General features: G+C 44.3%; 1 protein-coding gene across 1 annotated transcript; it reads right to left on the bottom strand.

The window, feature by feature from the left end:
- Positions 1-453: 453 nt before the first annotated feature.
- LOC132888379 (extracellular calcium-sensing receptor-like) lies at positions 454-20,519 on the bottom strand. The gene is made up of 9 exons (XM_060924434.1): positions 20,468-20,519; positions 5,049-5,222; positions 4,859-4,964; positions 4,160-4,321; positions 3,733-4,021; positions 2,583-3,338; positions 2,262-2,489; positions 1,533-1,656; positions 454-1,367 (listed from the first exon to the last, which is right to left on the bottom strand). The coding sequence occupies exons 1-9, from the start codon at positions 20,517-20,519 to the stop codon at positions 454-456; spliced, it is 2,805 nt and encodes a 934-aa protein (XP_060780417.1).
- Between the last annotated feature and the right edge of the window lie 743 nt (positions 20,520-21,262).

The following is a 21,262-nucleotide window of genomic DNA, read 5'->3' as shown; positions in this document are numbered from 1 at the left end:
CTTTATTCTGTCATGAAAAATTCATTTATTTTATTGTTTGGTTAGTTGGTTTATGGTTATTTTAGACTTTACATTGAGACCCATTGATATGAAAAGATATCACACTTTCTTTTGTTGATAAAAATTGGCAAACTAGTAGTGGCAGTAGATAATTGTCCCATTCATAATTACATACATGTTACTGAATACAAAATGTCTTTCTATGGACAGACAATTGAAACAATTGTATTTTTATGACAAGATTAATCTGTTCTCATATATATATATATATATATATATATATATATATTGTATATATATATATATATATATATATATATATATATATATATATATATATATGATTTATTTGTATATCAGCTATCTAAATATTATTTAGTTTACTATACTCAACATTTTGTGTTTAACATTCTTCAGCTAGAATAGTACATATGTTTGCAGATTTGAATGTTTCTAAGGTGATTTAGAGGCCATTTTACTCATCATATTTTTCTTTGTGTTTAGTTCAGGTTTAAACAGAATAATATAACATTTCGGTGTAAAGATGCAGAATAAGAGAGCAAAGCTGGAAGCCAAAATGGCAAATATCTCTACAGCTACAGTGAACTTTCCAGGAGAGCTGACATACGCTGGAATAAAGGTTATCCATACAGCACAGAAAATGAGCAAGCTGAATGTTATGAATTTGGCTTCATTAAAATTATCTGGCAACTTTCTTGCTAGAAAAGCCAAAACAAAACAGAAGAAAGCAAGAACTCCAATATAACCCAGCACAGCCCAGAAACCTACAGCAGAGCCCAAGTTACATTCTAATATGATCTTGTCCTTGTAGTAGTTCATGTTCTTGTAGGGGAAAGGAGGGGAAACTGTTAACCAAATTACACAAATAAGGACTTGTATGAGAGTAAAGGTAAGAACAGTGAGTCTCTGTTGTAGAGGCCCAAACCATTTCATGACATTACTGCCTGGAAGTGTAGCCCTGAAGGCCACTAATACCACGATTGTTTTCCCCAGAACACAGGAGATGCAGAGGACAAAAGTGATCCCAAACGCTGTGTGGCGCAGCATACAGGACCACTCAGAGGGCCGTCCAATGAAAGTAAGTGAACAGAGGAAACACAGTGTCAGGGAGAACAGCAGCAGGAAGCTCAGCTCAGAGTTGTTGGCCTTAACAATGGGAGTGTCCTTTTCTCTTAGAAATAAAATAGCTACTAACACAGTTAATGTAGCTCCAACCACAGAAAAAAGTATTAGTACTATACCCATAACTTCTGTAAATGAAAGAAACTCTATAACCTTTAACACACATGTATCTCTCTCAGCGTTAGACCAATATTCTCCTGGACACTGCTCACAATTATTTGAATCTGCAAAATAATTATGGTTATTCTAATTAGGAAGGAGAATATACTTTATATTGAGGTTTTATTTATGAATGCCATTGTTCAGCAACTGTACCTTAAATAATAAAATGATGATACAAAATGTACAATTAGCAACTTGGCTTTGAAAATTGGTAAAAGTGAATTTACCTGTCTGGTTACTAATCTCTCCCTCTGTACATGGTATACAGTCATAGCAGCAGACAGGCCTTCCTTTCTGTGCTGCTTTTCTTGTACCCGGAGGACAGCTCTCACTGCACACAGACCTTGGCTTCTAATATTAATAATATATATTGTGACTGCAATAATAATTTTTTATTTGGAATTTTTTAAATATATAAAACAGCAACAATATGCACATTTATTATTATTATTATTATTATTATTATTATTATTATTATTATTTAAATTATACTCTGTTTAATAGCCTTCAATTTATAAGGTTATATCTGTCAGTTTTGTGAAGCTGTTAATTGTTTGCTCATCAGTGATATCAAAGCAGCTTTTTAACTTCAGTCTTTTTTTAAATATATTTAAAAAAAAGCTTTCGATTATGTTCATTATGTCATATATTAAATATGGTTAGTTTTTTTCTTTTTTATCAGACATCTGATAAAGAAAAAACTAACCATATTTTAAAAAAGCTATTATGGTGTCAAACCTTTCATATTTTTTTTTTCAGTGGTGTGGCACTTACATTATTAGAACATTCATTTTTACTGGAAATATTATATCGGGCTTTACAGCTCTAGATAGATAGATAGATAGATAGATAGATAGATAGATAGATAGATAGATAGATAGATAGATAGATAGATAACCCAATCAAGTGTAGATTATATTCAATAAAAATGTAGAATTAGCAAACATTGGGTGCACCTGTCTTTTCTCTCCAGCCCACACAATATCTTCAACATTTAGGACAAACTGTTGTCCATTTGGCAGTGAGGCATCATAATAACCCACTGTCTTAAACTGCACTTCTCCATTGAACTCTCGTTGCCAGTTCACCACATCATATTTTGCAGCTGTTGCCCCAGTGCTGTCAAACCAAACTTGTTCTCCTTCTTTGGTAGTAAAATTTACTTTTTTTAAAGACTCAACAACCTTGGAAGGCAAAAATAAAAATAATTATTCATTTCATTTCATGACCATATCAGTCATGGACATAACCTGTTTGCTTCTCTTCTCTTGTGTTACCTGCCATGGTTGTATTATTTTGCCTTTCTCACAACTCTGGTTTTCTGTGCATCTCAACAGGCTGTGTAGAGCATGTGCCACAGCATAAACTGCATTGTAAATATTATTTGCATATCTCAATTCTGATATATCCTTACTGTAGTTTTTAAAGTGAATAATATCTTCATATTTTCTGCAGTTGTTTTCAGGTTGAAAAACATTTCCCTTGGTATGTAAGCAAGGGAGTGCTTTTTGCCAAAACCCATTGACAACATAGTCAGCAAAACTATCAATGTTCAATTTCCCCACATCAAAACCAATGGCTCCTGCCAATATATTGTAACTTGCTGGTGTGGCAAGATCTACAGCAGAAATCCATGCCTCAACACCAATCATCTGGTAGCCACTGACATTCTTTAGAATAAGCTGTTCTATTAGAATGTTCATATCAAAGGAGGCGAGAAATACAATAATTACTTTGGCTGTGCCTTTCTTAATAATGTCAGCCACTTTTAATATTTTAGCAGGATCTGACCGGTCAAACTTCTCAGAGTACTCAACACATATTCCCTCCTCTTTGGCTGCATTCAGAAAAATGGCCATTCCATTGTTGCCATAGTCATTATCACTGTTTACAGTTCCCACCCAAGACCAGCCAAAGTGCTTGACCAAATATGCCAGTGCTCTACTCTGGTAGTAGTCACTTGCTATGGTCCTGAAGAAAGAGGGATACTCTTTTCTGTTGCTCAAACATTCACATGTGGCAGCGTGACTTATCTGAGGAGAGAAAGACAGATAAAAGAAAAAAGCCTTTTTTAAAACAGGGGGAAAAGTATAAGTAGGTAAAAAAACAGGTTTTATTTGTTCATAGCAAGAGGAATTTAGACAGACTAGCATCAAACTAAAAATATAAAGAATACCTAAATCTTTCAAAATAATATCCATATATTATGCATAAACACAAAAAGAAGCTATGAGGTGGCAATAATATTCACTGCACCAATGTGCTGCCTGTAAGAACAACATGATCATTAGGAAATAGACAAAAATGGATACATGACTTAAATGTAGACATTGCAAAAGAAAATATTATTCTGCTGTATATTTCAAGTGTGTTTTGTAACTATGAAATAATTGTTATTAAATAATTATGAAAATAATTTATTCTTACCACTGGGATCTTAAAGGGTCCCATTGTTCTTGTGAGTGCTATCGTAGGAGAAGAATCTGACTCCCCTATGATGGCTTGTACTACTGCTTGTCCAGAGCAGGCACCATCTGCTTTTATATCCATACCATTCATCAGTGCCATGGCTGCTTTCATAGATAACAAATATGAGCGATTATTGTCATAAATTCTGTAACCAATTGAAATATTTGGGAGCAAACTGTTGCTTTTGTTGATTTCATCAATTGCAAAAGTCATGGTCTGAGCAAAGCGTAATTGTCTGAGGTTAATTCTACAAATATACATCAAAATCACAAGAAAATTAAAATGATGTATTTAGTATAAAATGAAAAATAAAAGACATTCAGTGCAGAAATACAGAAGAAATTGAGATTTACTAAATAATGTGGATGGTTCTACTACAACAAACCTAATGCAAATTAAAGGTTGAGGTTTTTCAGTGTATTCCAGTGACTGCATATCTGTACACATATGTACTGAAAAGATAGCTCCAATTATCACATCTCCATCTTTAGATAGGAGAGGATCTTCTGGGTTTTCCAGAATATGGCAATTTTCTCCATTTGCCAGGCTAAGAGAAAGGAGTTGTACAAGGAATAACATCACAAAAATTACCCAATGGTTTTGCTCGCTCAGTCCTCAACAGATATATAGGCTTCACATATTTATAAACATCTTATGTTTATTCTGGTTATGACAATTCATTTTAGACAAATCAGAGAGGTGGTGAGTTTTGTGATGTCATTAAGGGACAGGATGGTACCTGCAAATCTCTGTAGCATTTGCCTTAATTAATTCAGCAATGATCATCACAATTATTTACAGCCATTATTGTTGGCTTGTACATACTGCACTATCAGAAATACAGTCGTAATCCATTTCTGTCCCCCAGGGTACAATCTACAGTAATGTACCACTATGGTTCATTATTGGACCTCAAGGTAACTATTTGTAACTTTTTAGGGTCAAAAGGTAGACATACGTATGCTCCCCAGCAGTATAGAAAGGGTACAAATAAGCAAATTTGAGGGTACTGCCCCAGAGATAAGCCATTGTAGCCCTAAAGGAACAATAACGTACTTTATTTTTTGAGACTGTGGGCCTGCACATGCCTTCAGGCTCTGTGGCCAATCTGTTTCTGTTGTATTTCTTTTGTTCCTTTACTGGAATGGGAATATCCAGCACTCCTGTGCGTCTTTGGTGACAGCTAGAAGCTTATGAGGTAATTTAAACTAACAGTCATTAAATTTGGCAGAAGCAATTTGAGGCCTAGAAAGAGACAGGGGACAAATAGTCACCTGTTGCAGCTTTAAACATTTTCAGCAGACTTATCTTCATGAGCCTGAGGTGGTGCAGGCCCGTTTTGGCCACTGGAGCTGTTGCGAGAGTACACATTAGCTGGACCAGGTTCCAGAGCACCTGCAAGTCTTCTGCCTGTGCTTCAAGCAGAGCCTGGAAGTGCTGCTCCTGCTCTGCACACAGCCCAACAAGGGCCTTATGGTGGAATCAGTGGATGCTGGCGAGGGTCTGGATGATCTTGGTGATGGGTGAGGAGGACTCCATAATGGTTCTTCTTCCTCACAATCATGGTTTTTGGCACAAAGGTAACTCTCTCGGTGTATACAGGAAAATGAGGAACAAGGAGACAGGCTTGTGAGAACTTGGGTTGAGTATGTTGTTTTTCAGCTTTTCAGCTATCTTTAATGCTTTATACATGGCACTGTGCTCTCTCTGCTGCCGAACTTATCTGCAAGCACATGAAAAAACACTTTAATGGACTGCTATGATTAGACACAGGTGAGACTCATCACATATTACCTATTGGTTCTATCTGAATCCTCTCTACTCACAGACAATGATTTATCATGCCCCCACTGCAATGATATGTGTGGCAGCGGGGGTGTGGTCAAGCACTGGTCTGTGACTGGAGGGCGGAGTCAGAGAAGGTAAGTGGCAGAATCACTGCACCTGATGTCTATTAACGTGTGTTTGTGTCTCTTCCCCAGTGACCGCGCCCTATTTAAAGAGAGAGAGAGAGATCAGAAGAGGAGAGCTCTCTTCCCAGCCAGACGACCTGTGTGTGTGCCAGTGTGTGACTGGGAGACCATTAGATAAGCTGAAAAGCTGAATGAATATTTTTTGTGAACTCAGTTCTGGCCTGCCGTCCTTCTGTGCTCCTTCCACTCATACGAACTGTCACAGTGGTGCCGAAACCCGGGACCAGAGCACAGAAAAGAACAGCTCCATGGAGTCCTTCCCCTTTGCGGACCTGGTCCACGCCCTAGCCATGGCCCAGCAGAGCCAGCACCAGGCGCTAGTCGCCCTCCGGAAGGAGCAAGAACAACGGTTTGAGGCCCTGGTGTTGGTGCAGCAGGAAGATTGACAGGCGTTCCGGCACCTCCTCGCGTCGGCAGGGTCCACCACCTCCACCGCCGCGGGCCCTTCCCCCCCCACCCTAACTAAGATGGGCCCGCATGACGACCCCGAGGCCTTCCTCATGCTCTTCGAGCAGGCAGCAGAGGCCTCGGGCTGGGCGGTGGAACAGCGTTCTGCTAACGGGCAAGGCGCAGCTGGCCGTGCTACAGCTCCCTGCCGACTGCCGGCTGGTCTACGTGGACCTCCTCTGGGCTGTCCTCCAGCATGTGGGGCACACCCCCAAACAGCAGCGACAGCGCTTCCGCGCTCTGCGCCTGGAGGAAGTAGGCTGGCTGTTCACATTTGGCCAGCAACTCTGGGACGCCTGCTGGCAGTGGTTGAGGGCCGACAGCCGCGATGCCGAGGGAATCATCGATCAGGTGGTACTGGAGCAGTTAATCGCCCATCTACCTGAAGGGACCGCGGAGTGGGTCCAGTGCCACCGCCCGGTGTCGCTGGATCAAGCCATCGAGCTGGCGGAGGACCATTTGGCGGCTGTTCCGATGGCAGGACAGTGGACATCCTTTTCTCCCCTCTCCTCTCTCTCTCTCTCTCTCTCCCCCTTCTGTGTCCCATCCTCACCCCATTCCCCCACCGTGGAGATGGGGGCCGGCTCCACCCCAGCCGGCCCGCCGCACCCACGGTGCCCTCCCTTTCCCCCTTCTGTGTCTGGCTCTTCCCCCCCTCAGGTGAGTGAGCCCCAAAGCGCCGGTGCAGAGAGGAAGTCCGGGCTGGTTTGTTGGCGCTGCGGGGAGCCAGGCCACCTCCAACAGCAGCGCTCGGCAATGGAGGTGGGCGCAGTGGTTCGGATCCCCGACACACCAGGAGCCACCCTCGATTGGGCTGGAGCGTATCGCATACCAGTGAGTGTCCAAGGGGATACATATCAGGCGTTGGTGGACTCTGGCTGTAATCAGACATCAATTCACCAAAGCCTGGTGCAAGACAAGGCATTGGGGGGAGCACAGTTGGTGAAGGTGTTGTGTGTGCACGGGGATGTTCAAAACTACCCTTTAGTGTCGGTCCACATTCTTTTTCGAGGGGAAAAATTCAGAGTACAGGCGGCGGTTAATCCTCGCCTTACCCACTCGATAATTTTGGGGACTGATTGGCTGGGATTTGGGGAGTTAATGAGTCATTTAGTGAAGAGTGGGTCCTGCCGTAGTTCAGCAGGGGGAGGTCCCGATGTCGCATTGGCGGGAGCAGCTGTCACAGAGCTGTCTATGTCATCTCTGTGTCAGAGTGAGGAGCAGCAGGCCCCTCCTTCGATTGGGGAATCCCTCACGAATTTTCCATTAGAGCAGTCACGAGATGAGACTCTGCGGCATGCGTTTGACCAAGCGAGAGTAATCGATGGTCAAACACTCCAGCCAAACGCCACCCCATCCTTCCCCTATTTCTCTATTATGAAGGATAGATTATACCGAGTGACGCAGGACACTCAGACTAAAGAGGAAGTCACGCAGCTTTTGATTCCAAAGAGCCGCCGGTAATTGGTATTCCAGGCGGCTCACTTTAATCCCATGGCTGAACACTTAGGGCAGGATAAGACACTAGCCCAAATAATGGCCCAGTTCTATTGGCCAGGGATTCGTGGCGATGTCCGTAGGTGGTGTACAGCGTGCCGCGAATGTCAGTTAGTAAATCCAGCGGCCATTCCAAAAGCGCCTTTGCGCCCTCTCCCATTAGTCGAGACCCCGTTTGAAAGAATTGGGATGGATCTCGTCGGGCCATTAGATCGGTCAACACGAGGGTATCGCTTTATTTTAGTTCTGGTGGACTATGCAACGCGATACCCGGAAGCAGTGCCTCTTTGCAATATCTCAGCATGCAGTATTGCAGAAGCGCTCTTCGGTGTCATCTCCCGAGTTGGAATCCCCAAAGAGATTTTGACTGATCAAGGCACCTCGTTTATGTCACGCACACTGAACGAACTGTATGGCTTATTAGGAATTAAGCCGATCCACACCAGCGTTTATCACCCACAGACGGTTTAGTTGAATGGTTCAATCGCACCCTCAAAAACATAATTTAAAAAATTCGTAAGCGAGGATGCAGATAATTGGGATAAATGGCTCGAGCCCTTGTTGTTTGCAGTGCAAGAGGTCCCACAAGCCTCCACGGGGTTCTCCCCGTTCTAACTGTTATATGGGCATAAGCCGCGTGGCATTCTAGATGTGCTGCGAGAAAATTGGGAGGAGGGACCTTCACCAAGTAAAAATGAAATTCAATATGTTATTGACCTGCATGCAAAACTCCACACACTCACACACCTAACCCAGGAAAATTTGTGGCAGGCCCAAGAATGGCAAACCTGCCTGTATGACAGGGGTACGCGCCTTAGGGAGTTCGCACCGGGAGATAAAGTACTCATACTGTTGCCCACATCGAGCTCCAAATTGATCGCCAAGTGGCAAGGACTCTTTGAGGTCACACAGCGAGTCGGGGACATCGACTACGAGGTGATGTGAATGGACAGGGGTGGGGCACGACAGATTTACCACCTCAATCTGCTCAAACTCTGGAATGAGGAGGTCCCCGTGGCATTGGTGTCGGTGGTTCTGGAGAAGGCGGAGCTGGGGCCGAAGGTTCAAAAGGGAACATTGGCATCGCATACCTCTCCGGTCCCCTGTGGAGACCACCTCTCCCCGACCCAACTCGCGGAGGTTGCCCAGTTGCAGACCGAATTTTTGGACGTGTTCTCGCCCCTGCCCGGCCTCACCAACCTCATAGAGCACCACCTTGAGACGCCCCCGGGGGTGGTAGTGTGCAGCCGCCCTTACAGGCTACCAAAACACAAGAAAAAAGTGGTTCGGGAAGAACTCGAGGCCATGCTCGAAATGGGCATCGTCGAGGAGTCCCACAGTGACTGGAGCAGCCCGGTGGTCTTGGTACCCAAGGCCGACGGGTCGGTCTGGTTCTGTGTAGACTATAGAAAAGTCAATGCAGTGTCTAAATTCGACGCGTACCCAATGCCTCATATTGATGAGTTGCTCGATCGACTAGGCACGGCTCGCTTTTACTCGACACTGGATTTGACAAAGGGTTATTGGCAGATCCCCTTGACTCCATTATCCTGAGAAAAACGGCTTTTTCCACACCGTTTGGCTTACACCAGTTTGTCACACTTCCTTTTGGGCTGTTTGGGGCACCCGCTACGTTCCAGCGGCTGATGGATAGGGTCCTCCACCCCCACACCACCTGTGCGGCTGCATACCTCGATGACATCATTATCTATAGTAATGACTGGCTGCGGCACCTGTAACATCTGAGGGCCGTCCTTAGGTCGCTGAGGCGAGCGAGTCTCACAGCCAACTCGAAGAAGTGTGTGATTGAGCGGGTGGAAGTACAGTATCTGGGCTTCCACTTCGGCAATGGGCAGGTGCGTCCCCAAATTAACAAGACAGCAGCAATTGCAGCCTGCCCGAGGCCCAAGACCAAAAAGGGGGTGAGACAGTTCCTGGGGCTGGCTGGCTACTATCGTAGGTTTATACCTAATTATTCGGATGTCACCAGCCCGCTGACTGATCTCACTAAAAAGGGGGCACCAGATCCGGTCCAGTGGACGGAGCAATGCCAGTGGGCTTTCTCTGAGGTGAAGGCTGCACTGTGTGGGGGGCCACTGTTACACTCCCCTGACTTTTCTCTCCCCTTTATATCACAGACAGATGCGTCGGACAGAGGGCTGGGGGCTGTTTTGTCCCAGGAGGTGAATGGGGAGGACCGTCCAGTGCTGTATATCAGCTGGAAACTGTCGGTGCGTGAGGGGCGCGACAGCACGATAGAGAAGGAGTGTCTAGCCATCAAGTGGGTGGTCCTTGCCCTCCGCTACTACCTGCTGGGACGCCCTTTCACCCTCTGTTTGGACCACGCGCCCCTCCAGTGGCTCCACCACATGAAGGATGCCAAATGAGCGGATCACCCATTGGTATCTGGCACTCCAGCCCTTTAACTTCAAGGTGATCCACAGGCTGGGGGCGCAGATGGTCGTGGCGGACTTCCTCTCCCGTCAAGGGGCAGGGAGTCAGCTGCAGGCCGGATGGCTGTCCGGCCTGAGTCGGGCGGTGGGGGTACATATGTGGCAACAGGGGCGTGGTCAAGCATTGGTCTGTGACCAGAGGGCGGAGTCAGGGAAGGTAAGTGGCAGAATCACTGCACCTGATGTCTATTAACATGTGTTTGTGTGTCTTCCCCAGTGACCGCACCCTATTTAAAGAGAGAGAGAGAGAGAGAGCAGAGGAGGAGAGCTCTCTCCCCAACCAGACAACCTGTGTGTGTGTGCCCATGTGTGACTGGGAGACAATTAGATAAGCTGAAAAGCTGAATAAATATTTTTTGTGAACTCAGTTCTGGCCTGCCGTCCTTCTGTGCTCCTCCCACTCATACGAACTGTCACAATATGATTATACAATCAGTCACTTCTCAACAGATAAATTGCACATACAACTGGCTTATTGAGCGAATGCTTTTTGATATAATCCTGCCATGCTTTCATGTGTACTGATGCAAGGTCAAGAAAATGACTGAAACTAACTTCACCTCCACTATGTCTGCAGCAGGTCTCTCCACTCTTGGAACAACAGTTCAAAAAAGCTTATCTCACAGGAAGCTACAGTGTACAGTGTCTTGCAAATGTATTCATCCCCCTTTGTGTTTGTCCTGTTTTGTCACATTAAAAGCTGGAATTAAAATGGATTTTTGGGGGCTTTGCACCGTTTGACTTAAACAACATGCCTACCAATTTAAAGGTGAAAATTGTTGTTTTATTGTGACACAAACATTATTTCAGCTGAAAAAACAGAAATCTGAAATGTGCACAGGTATTCACCCCCTCAAAGTCAGTACTTTATTGAGCCACCTTTTGCTGCAATTACAGCTGCAAGTCTCTGGGGTATGTAGGTCTCTATTAGCTTAGCACATCTAGCCACTGGGATTTTTGCCCATTCCTCAAGGCAAAAGTGCTCCAACTCCTTTAAGTTAGATGGATTGTGTTAATGTATAACAATCTTCAAATTATGCCACAGATTCTCAATTGGATTGAGGTCTGGGCTTTGATTAGGCCATTCCAAGACATTTAAATGTTTCCCATTAAACCACTCCAGTGTAGCTTTAGCACTAAGTTTAAGGTCATTGTCCTGCTGGAATGTAAACCTTTGTCCCAGTCTCAAACCTCTGTTCAACTCAAACAGGTTTTCCTCCAGAATTGCCCTGTATTTAGAGCCATCCATCTTTCCTTCAGTCTTCTACAACTTTCCTGTCCCTGCAGATGAAAAACATCCCCACACTATGATGCTGCCACCATCATGCTTCATTGTAGGAATGGTGTTCTCATGGTGTTGGGTTTGTGCCACACATGGCATTTCTCTTGATGGCCAAAAATATCAATTTCAGTCTTATTTGACCAGAAAATCTTCTTCCATGTGTTTGGGGAGTCTGCCACATGCTGTTGGGCAAACGCCAAATGTGTTTTCTTAAGTAATGGCTTTTTTCTGGCCACTCTTCCATAAAGTCCCACTGTGTGGAGTGTAAGGTTTAAAGTGGTCCTATGGACAGATACTCCAATCTCTGCTGTGGATCTTTGCAGCTCCTTCAGTGTTATCTTTGGTGTCTTTTTTGCATCTCTAATTAATGCCCTCCTTGCATGATCTGTGAGTTTTGGTGGGCAGCCTTCTCTTGTCAGGTTTGTAGTGGTGCCATATTCTTTCCTTCTTGCTATAATGGATTTAATGGTGCGTACTAGGATATTCAAAGCTTGGGATATAAAAAAAAATCCCAATTAAAAAAATTATATATATATATATAATATATATTTTTTTTATATATATAACGCAACCCTGATCTATACTTCTTCACAACTTTGTCTCTGACATGTTTGGAGTGTTCCTTGGTTCTCATGTTGCTTGCTTTGTAGTGTTGCAGAGTCAGGGTCCTTCCAGAACAGGTTAAGTTATGCAGACATCACGTGACAGATTTTGTGACACTTTGATTGCAGACAGGAGGATCTTAATCAACTCATTATGTGGTATATGAAGTGAATTGGTTAGACCAGCTCTTATTTAGGGGTTTCATATAAAAGGGTTGAATAACTATGCACACTCCAGATTTTTGTTTTGTCACCTTCATTATTGTTTGTGTCACAAGAAAACAACAATTTGCACCTTTAAAGTTGTAGGCATGTTGTGTTAACCAAATGGTGCTAACCCTCCAAAAAATCATTTTAATTCCATTTTGTGATGCAACAAAACAGGACAAACACCAATGAGGATGAATGTCTATGAAGATTCTCAGTCATCCAGGTCATGGTAACTGTGGGTGGTAAAAGAGAGCAACTGGACTTGCTTGAAGATTCTTGAAGACGTTTCACCTCTCATCCGAAAGGCTTCTTCAGTTCTGTCTGACTAATAGGGAGTATCAGGTATTTATCCTCTCATGGATGAAAAGCTCATCTAAGGTGTCGTTGAGTCATCCTGTTGGTGTGGGTCACTGGGGGCTGAATGTGAATGGCCTAAAGAGTCATTAGGGTGATCAATGGATTGCCCATTAAGGTGATCAATGGAATGCTGATTCTCTCTGTCCTTCTGTATGCCACTCAAAACAACTGGATTTTGGTGTGCATTCAATTGAATTGGTGTGCACTGAATGCACACCAAAATCCAGTTGTTTTCAGTGGCATACAGAAGGACAGAGAGAATCAGCATTCCATTGACCACCTTAATGGGCAATCCATTGATCACCCTAACGACTCTTTAGGCCATTCACATTCAGCCCCCAGTGACCCACACCAACAGGATGACTCAACGACACCTTAGATGAGCTTTTCATCCGTGAGAGGATAAATACCTGATACTCCCTACTAGTCAGACAGAACTGAAGAAGCCTTTCGGATGAGAGGTGAAATGTCTTCAAGAATCTTCAAGCAAGTCCAGTTGCTTTCTTTTACCACCCACAATGGGGATGAATATTTTGCAAGACACTGTATGTGTTTGCACCTCCTATGCCTCACTCACTACGTTTACATGCACATAGAGAGAATCGAATTTCTGCCGTTGCTCGACTGAAATCGAAGTTCAAAATGCCATGTATACACCTTAATTCGGCTGAAATTGAACCGAACTTGATTTCTCGGAATCGAGCTACACGACCTAGTTTATGCGATTTCTGCCGAGCTACTTTGTGCATGTATACCCTATCGAGCTAGTTGTCGAGCTACTTCCAGAAGTGACGAGTGACGAGACCACAAGCGGGAAACACAACAGCCTCGGTCGGCATGACAACAGTAGTAGCGAGCAGCAGAAGAGGTCAGGAGGAACAAACGGAGAAGAGAAAATGGCGATGTAGAGCTCTCTGAAGTGTGGGTGGAGCACAGAGGACAGCAGGACAAAGCTTCTGGTACTAATAGGCTTTTTATTGTCAGACTTTTCAGTTTAACAGCCTACTTTTATTCTTGAGAGAAAAACACACACACGCGCGCACGCTGTGTTCTAGTCCCGGGATGAGCTGTCCCCTCTGCTCTCCCTCTGCCTCCTTAAATAGGGTGCGGTTACTGGGAAGACACACAAACACAGGTTAATTACCGTCAGGTTTAATGATTCTGCCACTCACCTTCCCTGGCTCCGCCCTCCTGTCACAGACCGGTGCTTGACCACGCCCCCACTGCCACAGGCAAGCAGAAACGTGCACTTCTGGAGCAATGAGGAGAGAGTTCATGCTCATTCAGCTTAAGGAGTTGAATATATTAAAATTCATGGACGGGAGAAAAACGCGCAATGGAGAACACGGAACTGATAACTTTGTTTACACTCTTGAATAGCTCTTCTTCATGACAACAACCGGAAGTGTACCAACACAATGGGGCGTGTTGCGCCACCTGTGGCTCGGGTGCACAATGCACCTCACACAATAGCCCGATTTCAGTTGTGTGCATGTACGATTGGATTTCTCTGGCACCCTGCTGGGACCTTCAGCTCGATTACCAACAGCAGCTCAATTTGGATGTGCATGTAAACGTAGTCACTGTCTCCTCCACCTCTGTGGAGAGTGCTTATGCCATTTCACCATGTCCATGCCAGAATTGTATTACAATCTCCATGTTCAGTAACGTCAAGGCTAGTAATCTTCCTCCCCACAGACCTTATGACTGCACCATAGATTTCCTGCCCAGCAGCATGCCACCACACTATTTATCTACCATTTATTTATCCACTATCCCTCAGTGAGCAAGGAGCCATGGAGGACTATGTCCATGAAGCCCTCCAATATGGGTATATTGAGTCCTCCATCACTCCCACTTCAGCTGGCTTTTTCTTGATGGAGAAAAACAGGATGAGGCCTCTGTCCCTGTATTGATTATCATCAGTAAAAAAACAGATCACTGTTAAGTATCCCTACCCTCTCCCTCTGGTCCCCTCAGCTCTAGAACAGCTTTGAGCAGCCAAACTGTTCACTAAGCTTGACCTCTGCAGTACATACAACCTGGTGCACATCAGACTTAATGACAAGTGGAAGACAGCCTTTTGCACAACCTCTGGCTGTTATGAGTACCGTGTCATGCTTTATGGGCTCTGTTGTGCCCCCTTTGTGTTTCAGTGCCTGACAAATTAAGTACTGATGGATATTCTGGCAGATTTGTGATCACATACATATATGACTTCTTAATTTGCTCCCCTTCTTATGACACCCATAACACCATAGGCAAGTTTGTCCTGTCTCCTCAAAAATCAGCTCTATGCCAAGGGTGAAAATGCAATTTTCTTGTCTCAGAAATTTACTTCCTAGAATATATCATAAGCCTAGAAGGGGAATCAATGGATGAAACCAAGGTACTTGCAGTGACAGACTGTCAAGGACCTCCAACATTTCCTTGGCTTTTCCAACTTCTATGGACCCTTTTCACGTGACGTCACAACAAACGCGGCCGCCATTTTGGACATGTACTACCAGTAGTTTACCACAGCCAACATTGAGGAACAGCAGCAAAGAAAGTGTTTATTTTCAGCAAGACTTCCATCATGCCACTATATTGTTGTGCACCTGGATGTAGTAACCATCAACAAACAAGGCAAGGGTTATCATTTTATCGGATCCCGGTAGATGCTGACCGACGGAGAAGATGGATAGCGGCATACCAACGCTTGTGTAGTGACCACTTTGTTGGAGGTAAGACGAATAAAATTAGCCAGAAAAGGCATTACATTGCTGTTAACATTCCATTCTAGTTTACTGTAATTATTATCTGGCAGCTATTTACACCGGATCCAGTGTAAATAGCTGCCGGAGCCAACGTCCGAGGTTCCGGAGCGCGCGCACGCGCGCTAGCTCGCGGCCCCGGCCTGGAAGCGCGCGGCTCCGGCAGCTAGCTCGCGGCAGCTATTTACACTGGATCCGGTGTAAGTAGCTGCCGGAGCCAACGTCCGAGGTTCCGGAGCGCGCACGCGCTAGCTCGCGGCCCCGGCCGGGAAGCGCGCGGCTCCGGCAGCTAGCTCGCGGCTCCGGCAGCTGGCTCCGGCAGCTAGCTCGTGGCAGCTATTTACACTGGATCCGGTGTAAGTAGCTGCCGGAGCCAACGTCCGAGGTTCCGGAACGCGCGCGCGCTAGCTCGCAGCCCCGGCCGGGAAGCGCGCGGCTCCGGCAGCTAGCTCGCAGCTCCGGCAGCTGGCTCCGGCAGCTAGCGCGCGGCAGCTATTTACACTGGATCCGGTGTAAGTAGCTGCCAGATCATAATTACAGTAAACTAGTAAATACAGTTTTCTGCATCTCGCTCCTTTTTCTTTTATGTTTGTCGCCTTCCTCGCATTCAAACCGATTCGAGCCAAAGTCCACTACATGTCCAAAATGGCGGTCGCGTTTACGAAGGTCACGTGACAGAAAAGGGTCTATATGTGGTTCATACAGAGCTTTGGTTCAATTGCCCACCCACTCATATCCCTCCTCAAGAAGAGCCCCACGCATCAAGCTTAGAACCAAGCAGCTGATGAGGCCTTTGTGAGGCTCAAGACAGCTTTCATCACAGCTCTTATTCTAAAGCACCCTGATCCCTCAAAGCTATTCAAGGTCAAATTTTATGCCTCAGAATGAAGAGTGGGAGTAGTGTTGTCTCAGCACTTTGGAGTCAAGTCCAAACTCACACCCACATAACATAAGACCCTTTTAACATACAGTAACTACCATATAGGGAGTTGCCTTAGAGCAGTGGGAAATTAGCTGGGGGGGGGGGGGGTTTCCATTCCCTATCTTCACCAACCACAAGAACTTGAAATACCTAAAAACAGTGATATGCTTAAATACACAGCAAGCCCATTGCAGCAAGCCCCTCTACTTCATCAGGTTTAATTTTATGCTTCCAAACCAACCAGGTTCAAGGAATGTGAAGACCAACTCCCTGTCCTGTATTTATCCTTCTGAGAACCATGACCTTGAACCCAAGCCTATTCTGGCCCCTCTTGTTTCATCAGTGCCATAACCTGGAAATTTGACAAGGAAATCACCAGTGTCCCAGGCTCACTAGATCCCTACTGCATGCTCTGCTGGTTGGAATGTGTTCTCCAAACACCCCCAAAACTTATCACCTTGACACACCTGTGACCTCTCTCCCTCCAAAAATTAAACCACTCAAGTGCAGCGATAGGGTTCAGGCAGTGAAGCAAGCATAGGATAAGAGGCTGAGCCCCAACTTCAAATCAAGAGAGAAGTCAAGAATCAGCTTGTCCAGGCCAGAGCTATACTGTTCTACCCTTATTTGTCAATAAAGCATGACAGAATGTTATTTGTGGTGGTGGACACTCAATCCAAAGAATATGAACACTCCCCCTCACCCCCCATCCCCAGTTTTTGGTGCAAAAGATCTGCAGGGAAACTCTTTTCCATTCAGCTCATAACAAAACCATGGTCAGGATAAAACACTAACCTTATGTGTGAATCATGCATGAATGTCAAAGACTGAACCTAGTACCCCATTTGGCCATACTAAAAGTGTAATAGAATAATGGAAGTATTGCCATGGACCTCTCAGTGAACAGAATTAATTATTGGTCATTGGCCAAACTTCATCAGAGCTTTGCAGAGTTTGCACCCTGTAATCCCCTGGCAGCCCACTTCTATGTGATCAAAGTGCATGTACCAACCTTGCTTCCTGCACTGGTCCACCATTTCCTAGTACCTGGTGTACTTCTGCTTGTTGGCTCACTCATGCCACCTCCAGCAATCTATCTACCCTCAATTTTCTGCCTGCACAGGCCTCAATGCCAGTTGCTGCTACTTTGGGGTCTCTGACTTTGGCTACAGAAAGGGAGTTACAGGATGTTTCTGCTCCTGTGTAGAGCAGCACTGCTCAGGCTCCTGGACCAAGCAATCTCCACAGAAATCTGCTGACCTTCTTCAGTGGTTCCACAGTTGTCATGGGAACTTTATATAGTTACAGGAGACACAAGACTCTGGGTAGAATGGCATGCCAGTAGATCTAGGCATTGTGATTATGGTTGCAGACAAAGCAAAGTGGATCTTCTTTAACTTTTTTTCAGCTCAAGGAACCTTGAGTTTGTTGGTTTGAAATTTGCTGAGGATGTGAACTTCTCAAAACAGTATAGGCTTCACCTCCTACCAGGATTGATATTGTGTTGATAGCTAGGTTGTCCATAAGTGTTCTTATTGGTGGCTGCTTCATCCTTGTCTTCATCAGGGGACATTATATACACACACACACACACATATACACAGGCCCGCCGACAGGGGGGGGACAAACAGGTATGTTGTCCCGGGCCCAGGAATGGGGGGGGGGCCCAGAACTGGGCTCTCATGAAGTTGCGATTATTTTATTTCATTTCAAAATGTGTTGATTTGGGGGAGAAATGTGCTATATTTGCATTCAATAAATGATTTCTAGATCTTTTGCCTTTATTGTCTTTGAAAAAGACATCAAGAACCCCCTACCACCCCTAATGCAAAAATGGTTTGGTCTGACTCTTTGATTAAGGGGAAAAAAAACAATCATTCGATCATAGCGCTTCGACAATCAGCGTGCGTGCCATTTGCCAACATGCACAAGTCAGGAGCACAGAAAAGAAAAGAGAAAAAGAGAGGAAGAAACCAAGAGACTCAGGGGCTCACTGCATACATATTTTAAAAAAGATTCGGATGATGCAGCAGGTATTAGCAAAGGCAGTGGGGCAGCTGAGCCAGGTAAGACCACTGTTGGGCACGTTACGTTCAAAAAGTAATTAGTTATAGTTACTAGTTACTTTTCCCAAAAAGTAACTGAGTTAGTAACGGAGTTACTTTGTCATAAAAGTAACTAATTACCAGGGAAAGTAATTATTCCGTTACATTTTGTTCCCCCTCAAAAAAAAAAAAAAAAAAATCAAATTCAATTAGTGTAATCATAATAAAAGTGAATGTTAAATGTATTTAATGACTGAAATGGACACTTAACAGAACCAATTAGTAATGTTATCTACACTATATTAATATTTTTGTGGGACAATGTGAGATAAGACACCTATCAAATGTAATATATTTTTGTAGTTATTAAAATTATGTTACTAATTACTGGCCACTGACGAGGACAAACGCTTTGTTCCTCGACATAATGTGCATTGCACGTAAACACTCTTGCCTTTTATTTCAAGTAATGAAAAGTAATGGCTGTATTTCCAATGTGAAAGCGCAGTGCTGGGCTGACCGCTCGCCATCGCGGTGTCTTCCGATTGAAAGAGCGTGCAGTAGGCGTGGCCTACCTACGTATGTTGTCCAAATCTACTCTGATTAGCTTACCAAGCCGTTGTCTCGTGTCTCCCCGCCCCACACGAAAGCAGAGTAAAGAAAGGCTGAACGAGCAGCGTGCCAGATGAGAACAGCTTTAATAAAGTAACGCATAGTATTTTGTTGTAAATAACGGGAACAGCGTTATAACGATGTGTTACGACCTCCCACTACCATAGAACATCACACACAAAAGCAGCCGGACAACAAGTGATATATTAACGTTTTTCCCTTTTTACTTGATATTTTTCATGTTTTACAAGAAAAGGTTTTACCAGCAAAATGGAATAGTACAGGACGGCATTTTACAAAAACCGGTTTTAACAGCAAAATGGAAAAATAGTACAGGGCGGTTGGCAGAAGAAATAAGAAAACCAAAACAAAAGCCTAGTCAACAACTGACTCCTCGTTCCAGCTTTCCTCGCTCCCGTGTCCCACGCGCAGCCGCGAGGCACAAAATAACAGTGAAAGCTTCCGGTCCTCTGCCTAACCTACACTGACTGACTGTTCTACAAAACGTGCAGGAACAACCACCCACAACTTCAACTAGCTAACACTACCACCACCAGCTAAAGCTATTTACAACAGAAATCAGAACTAACTAACAAAACATTAAACGGTGCGCGTGTGTCGGCGTCTGCTCAAAGAGGAAGCGCGAGAGAGAGCCATCACGAAGTTAGGGCGTCTTTATAGTTGGAGGACCGCCCAGTAAGCCCAACGCCAATGCACCAACGCTCCACCTATGGGATATGATTGGAGAGACATTAACAAGATCAGCAACACATCATTAACAAACGTAATTACCGCAAGCAACACCAGCACCGCATAACACGATGTAAAAAGTAATTAGTTAGATTACTCGTTACTAAAAAAAGTAATGCCGTTAGTAACGCCGTTTATTTCTAACGCCGTTATTCCCATCACTGGGTAAGACACAGCCAACTTTTTCCAGCCCCGTAAAGTAACCCCAACCAAGGCACGCGCGGCACGCAATTCATGTTACAAACGAGGGCAGAGCAAGTCACACTGAACACCATATCAAACGCACAGGGCATTGAATCATTTCATAACCACAATGGCTTAATAACATTGTGTTTCATATATCTGATTGAAGCTAAGAATATTCACATTAGCCCGCAATCATATCCCGCCGTTTCTCGAGCGGTGTGTTCTTCTCTGCTTTTCACACTGGACAGTACGCACGCACGCACAACAAAAGTCCAGCGCATTGCATTTCGCACCTGAATAGTTGCAGACTAAGGAAATGTTAAAACTGTAAAAATGTTGAAATGCTAAAATGAAATGGTTGTTGACCGGTTGAATGGTTTTTGAATACCTGTAATTTAAGGGTTGGAGTGAGTAGAGACTGGGATAAGAGAGGTGGGTGGGTGGGTGTTGGCCCGGGGGGGGGCGTTGTTAGGGGGGGCCCATTCAGAGCATTTTGTCCCGGGCCCACCCAAAGCTGTCAGCAGCCCTGTATATATATATATATATATATATATATCAGGGAGTTATCTTCCTTGGTGATCCAATACACCCTTTAGCACACCTCCACTGGTTGGCAACTCTCCCTCCACCAAATCACTCTCAAAATCATCCATAGTTGCAGAAGGAGTTTCCAGGCAGTGTACATAATGTATGGTACTCCACTAGGCCTTGGGACTGAACTCAATCTTGCCTTTACCCTCTCCTGTATCCCTTTTCAGCTGTGTTCCTTTATGGTGAACCACATTTTTGTTGTGTTCAGGTAATCACTATCAGAATCAGAAAAAGTATATAAAGGAGTTTATGCCATTGCCCATCACCTACATGCCCTTCTTTGATGCCAACAAACTTGTTCTACAAAGAAGCAAACTGATCCTCTCACTGAGAGTCAAAAGTGGTGCTAAATCACCATTTTTGCCCTTTGGCTTGTTTGGGCAAATACATGTTGTATTAAAAGAAACAGTCATGATGCACTTCATAAAGAGTGCACATAATATACCTGACTATACAGAACTTTAAACGTGCATAATTTTTAAAAACATATGAACGTTTTTGTTTTCAACTGAATGAAGCTATTTTTATTTTAATGAAGCTAAAGTAAAGAACATTTAAGTTCTTTACGTTATGGGGACAAATATCGATTAAGTGAAAAGCTCAAAAAGTATTATTTAATATGGCCCTGGATAAAGCCGATGACCAGATATCCATTATTCAACACACTGGCCATTTTTACAGTATGACTTGTTCTGTACTTTTACTCACTGATTAAAGAATTTTGTATTTTGTTTTCTGCCCAGGTCAAGAAGCCCTGTAGCAAACTGAAATGGGATGTTTGCCTGAATAATAATAATAATAATAA

The sequence above is a fragment of the Neoarius graeffei genome, chromosome 6, assembly GCF_027579695.1.
Source record: "Neoarius graeffei isolate fNeoGra1 chromosome 6, fNeoGra1.pri, whole genome shotgun sequence".
Classification (NCBI taxonomy): domain Eukaryota; kingdom Metazoa; phylum Chordata; class Actinopteri; order Siluriformes; family Ariidae; genus Neoarius; species Neoarius graeffei.
This window is presented reverse-complemented; position numbering and strand designations above follow the sequence as displayed.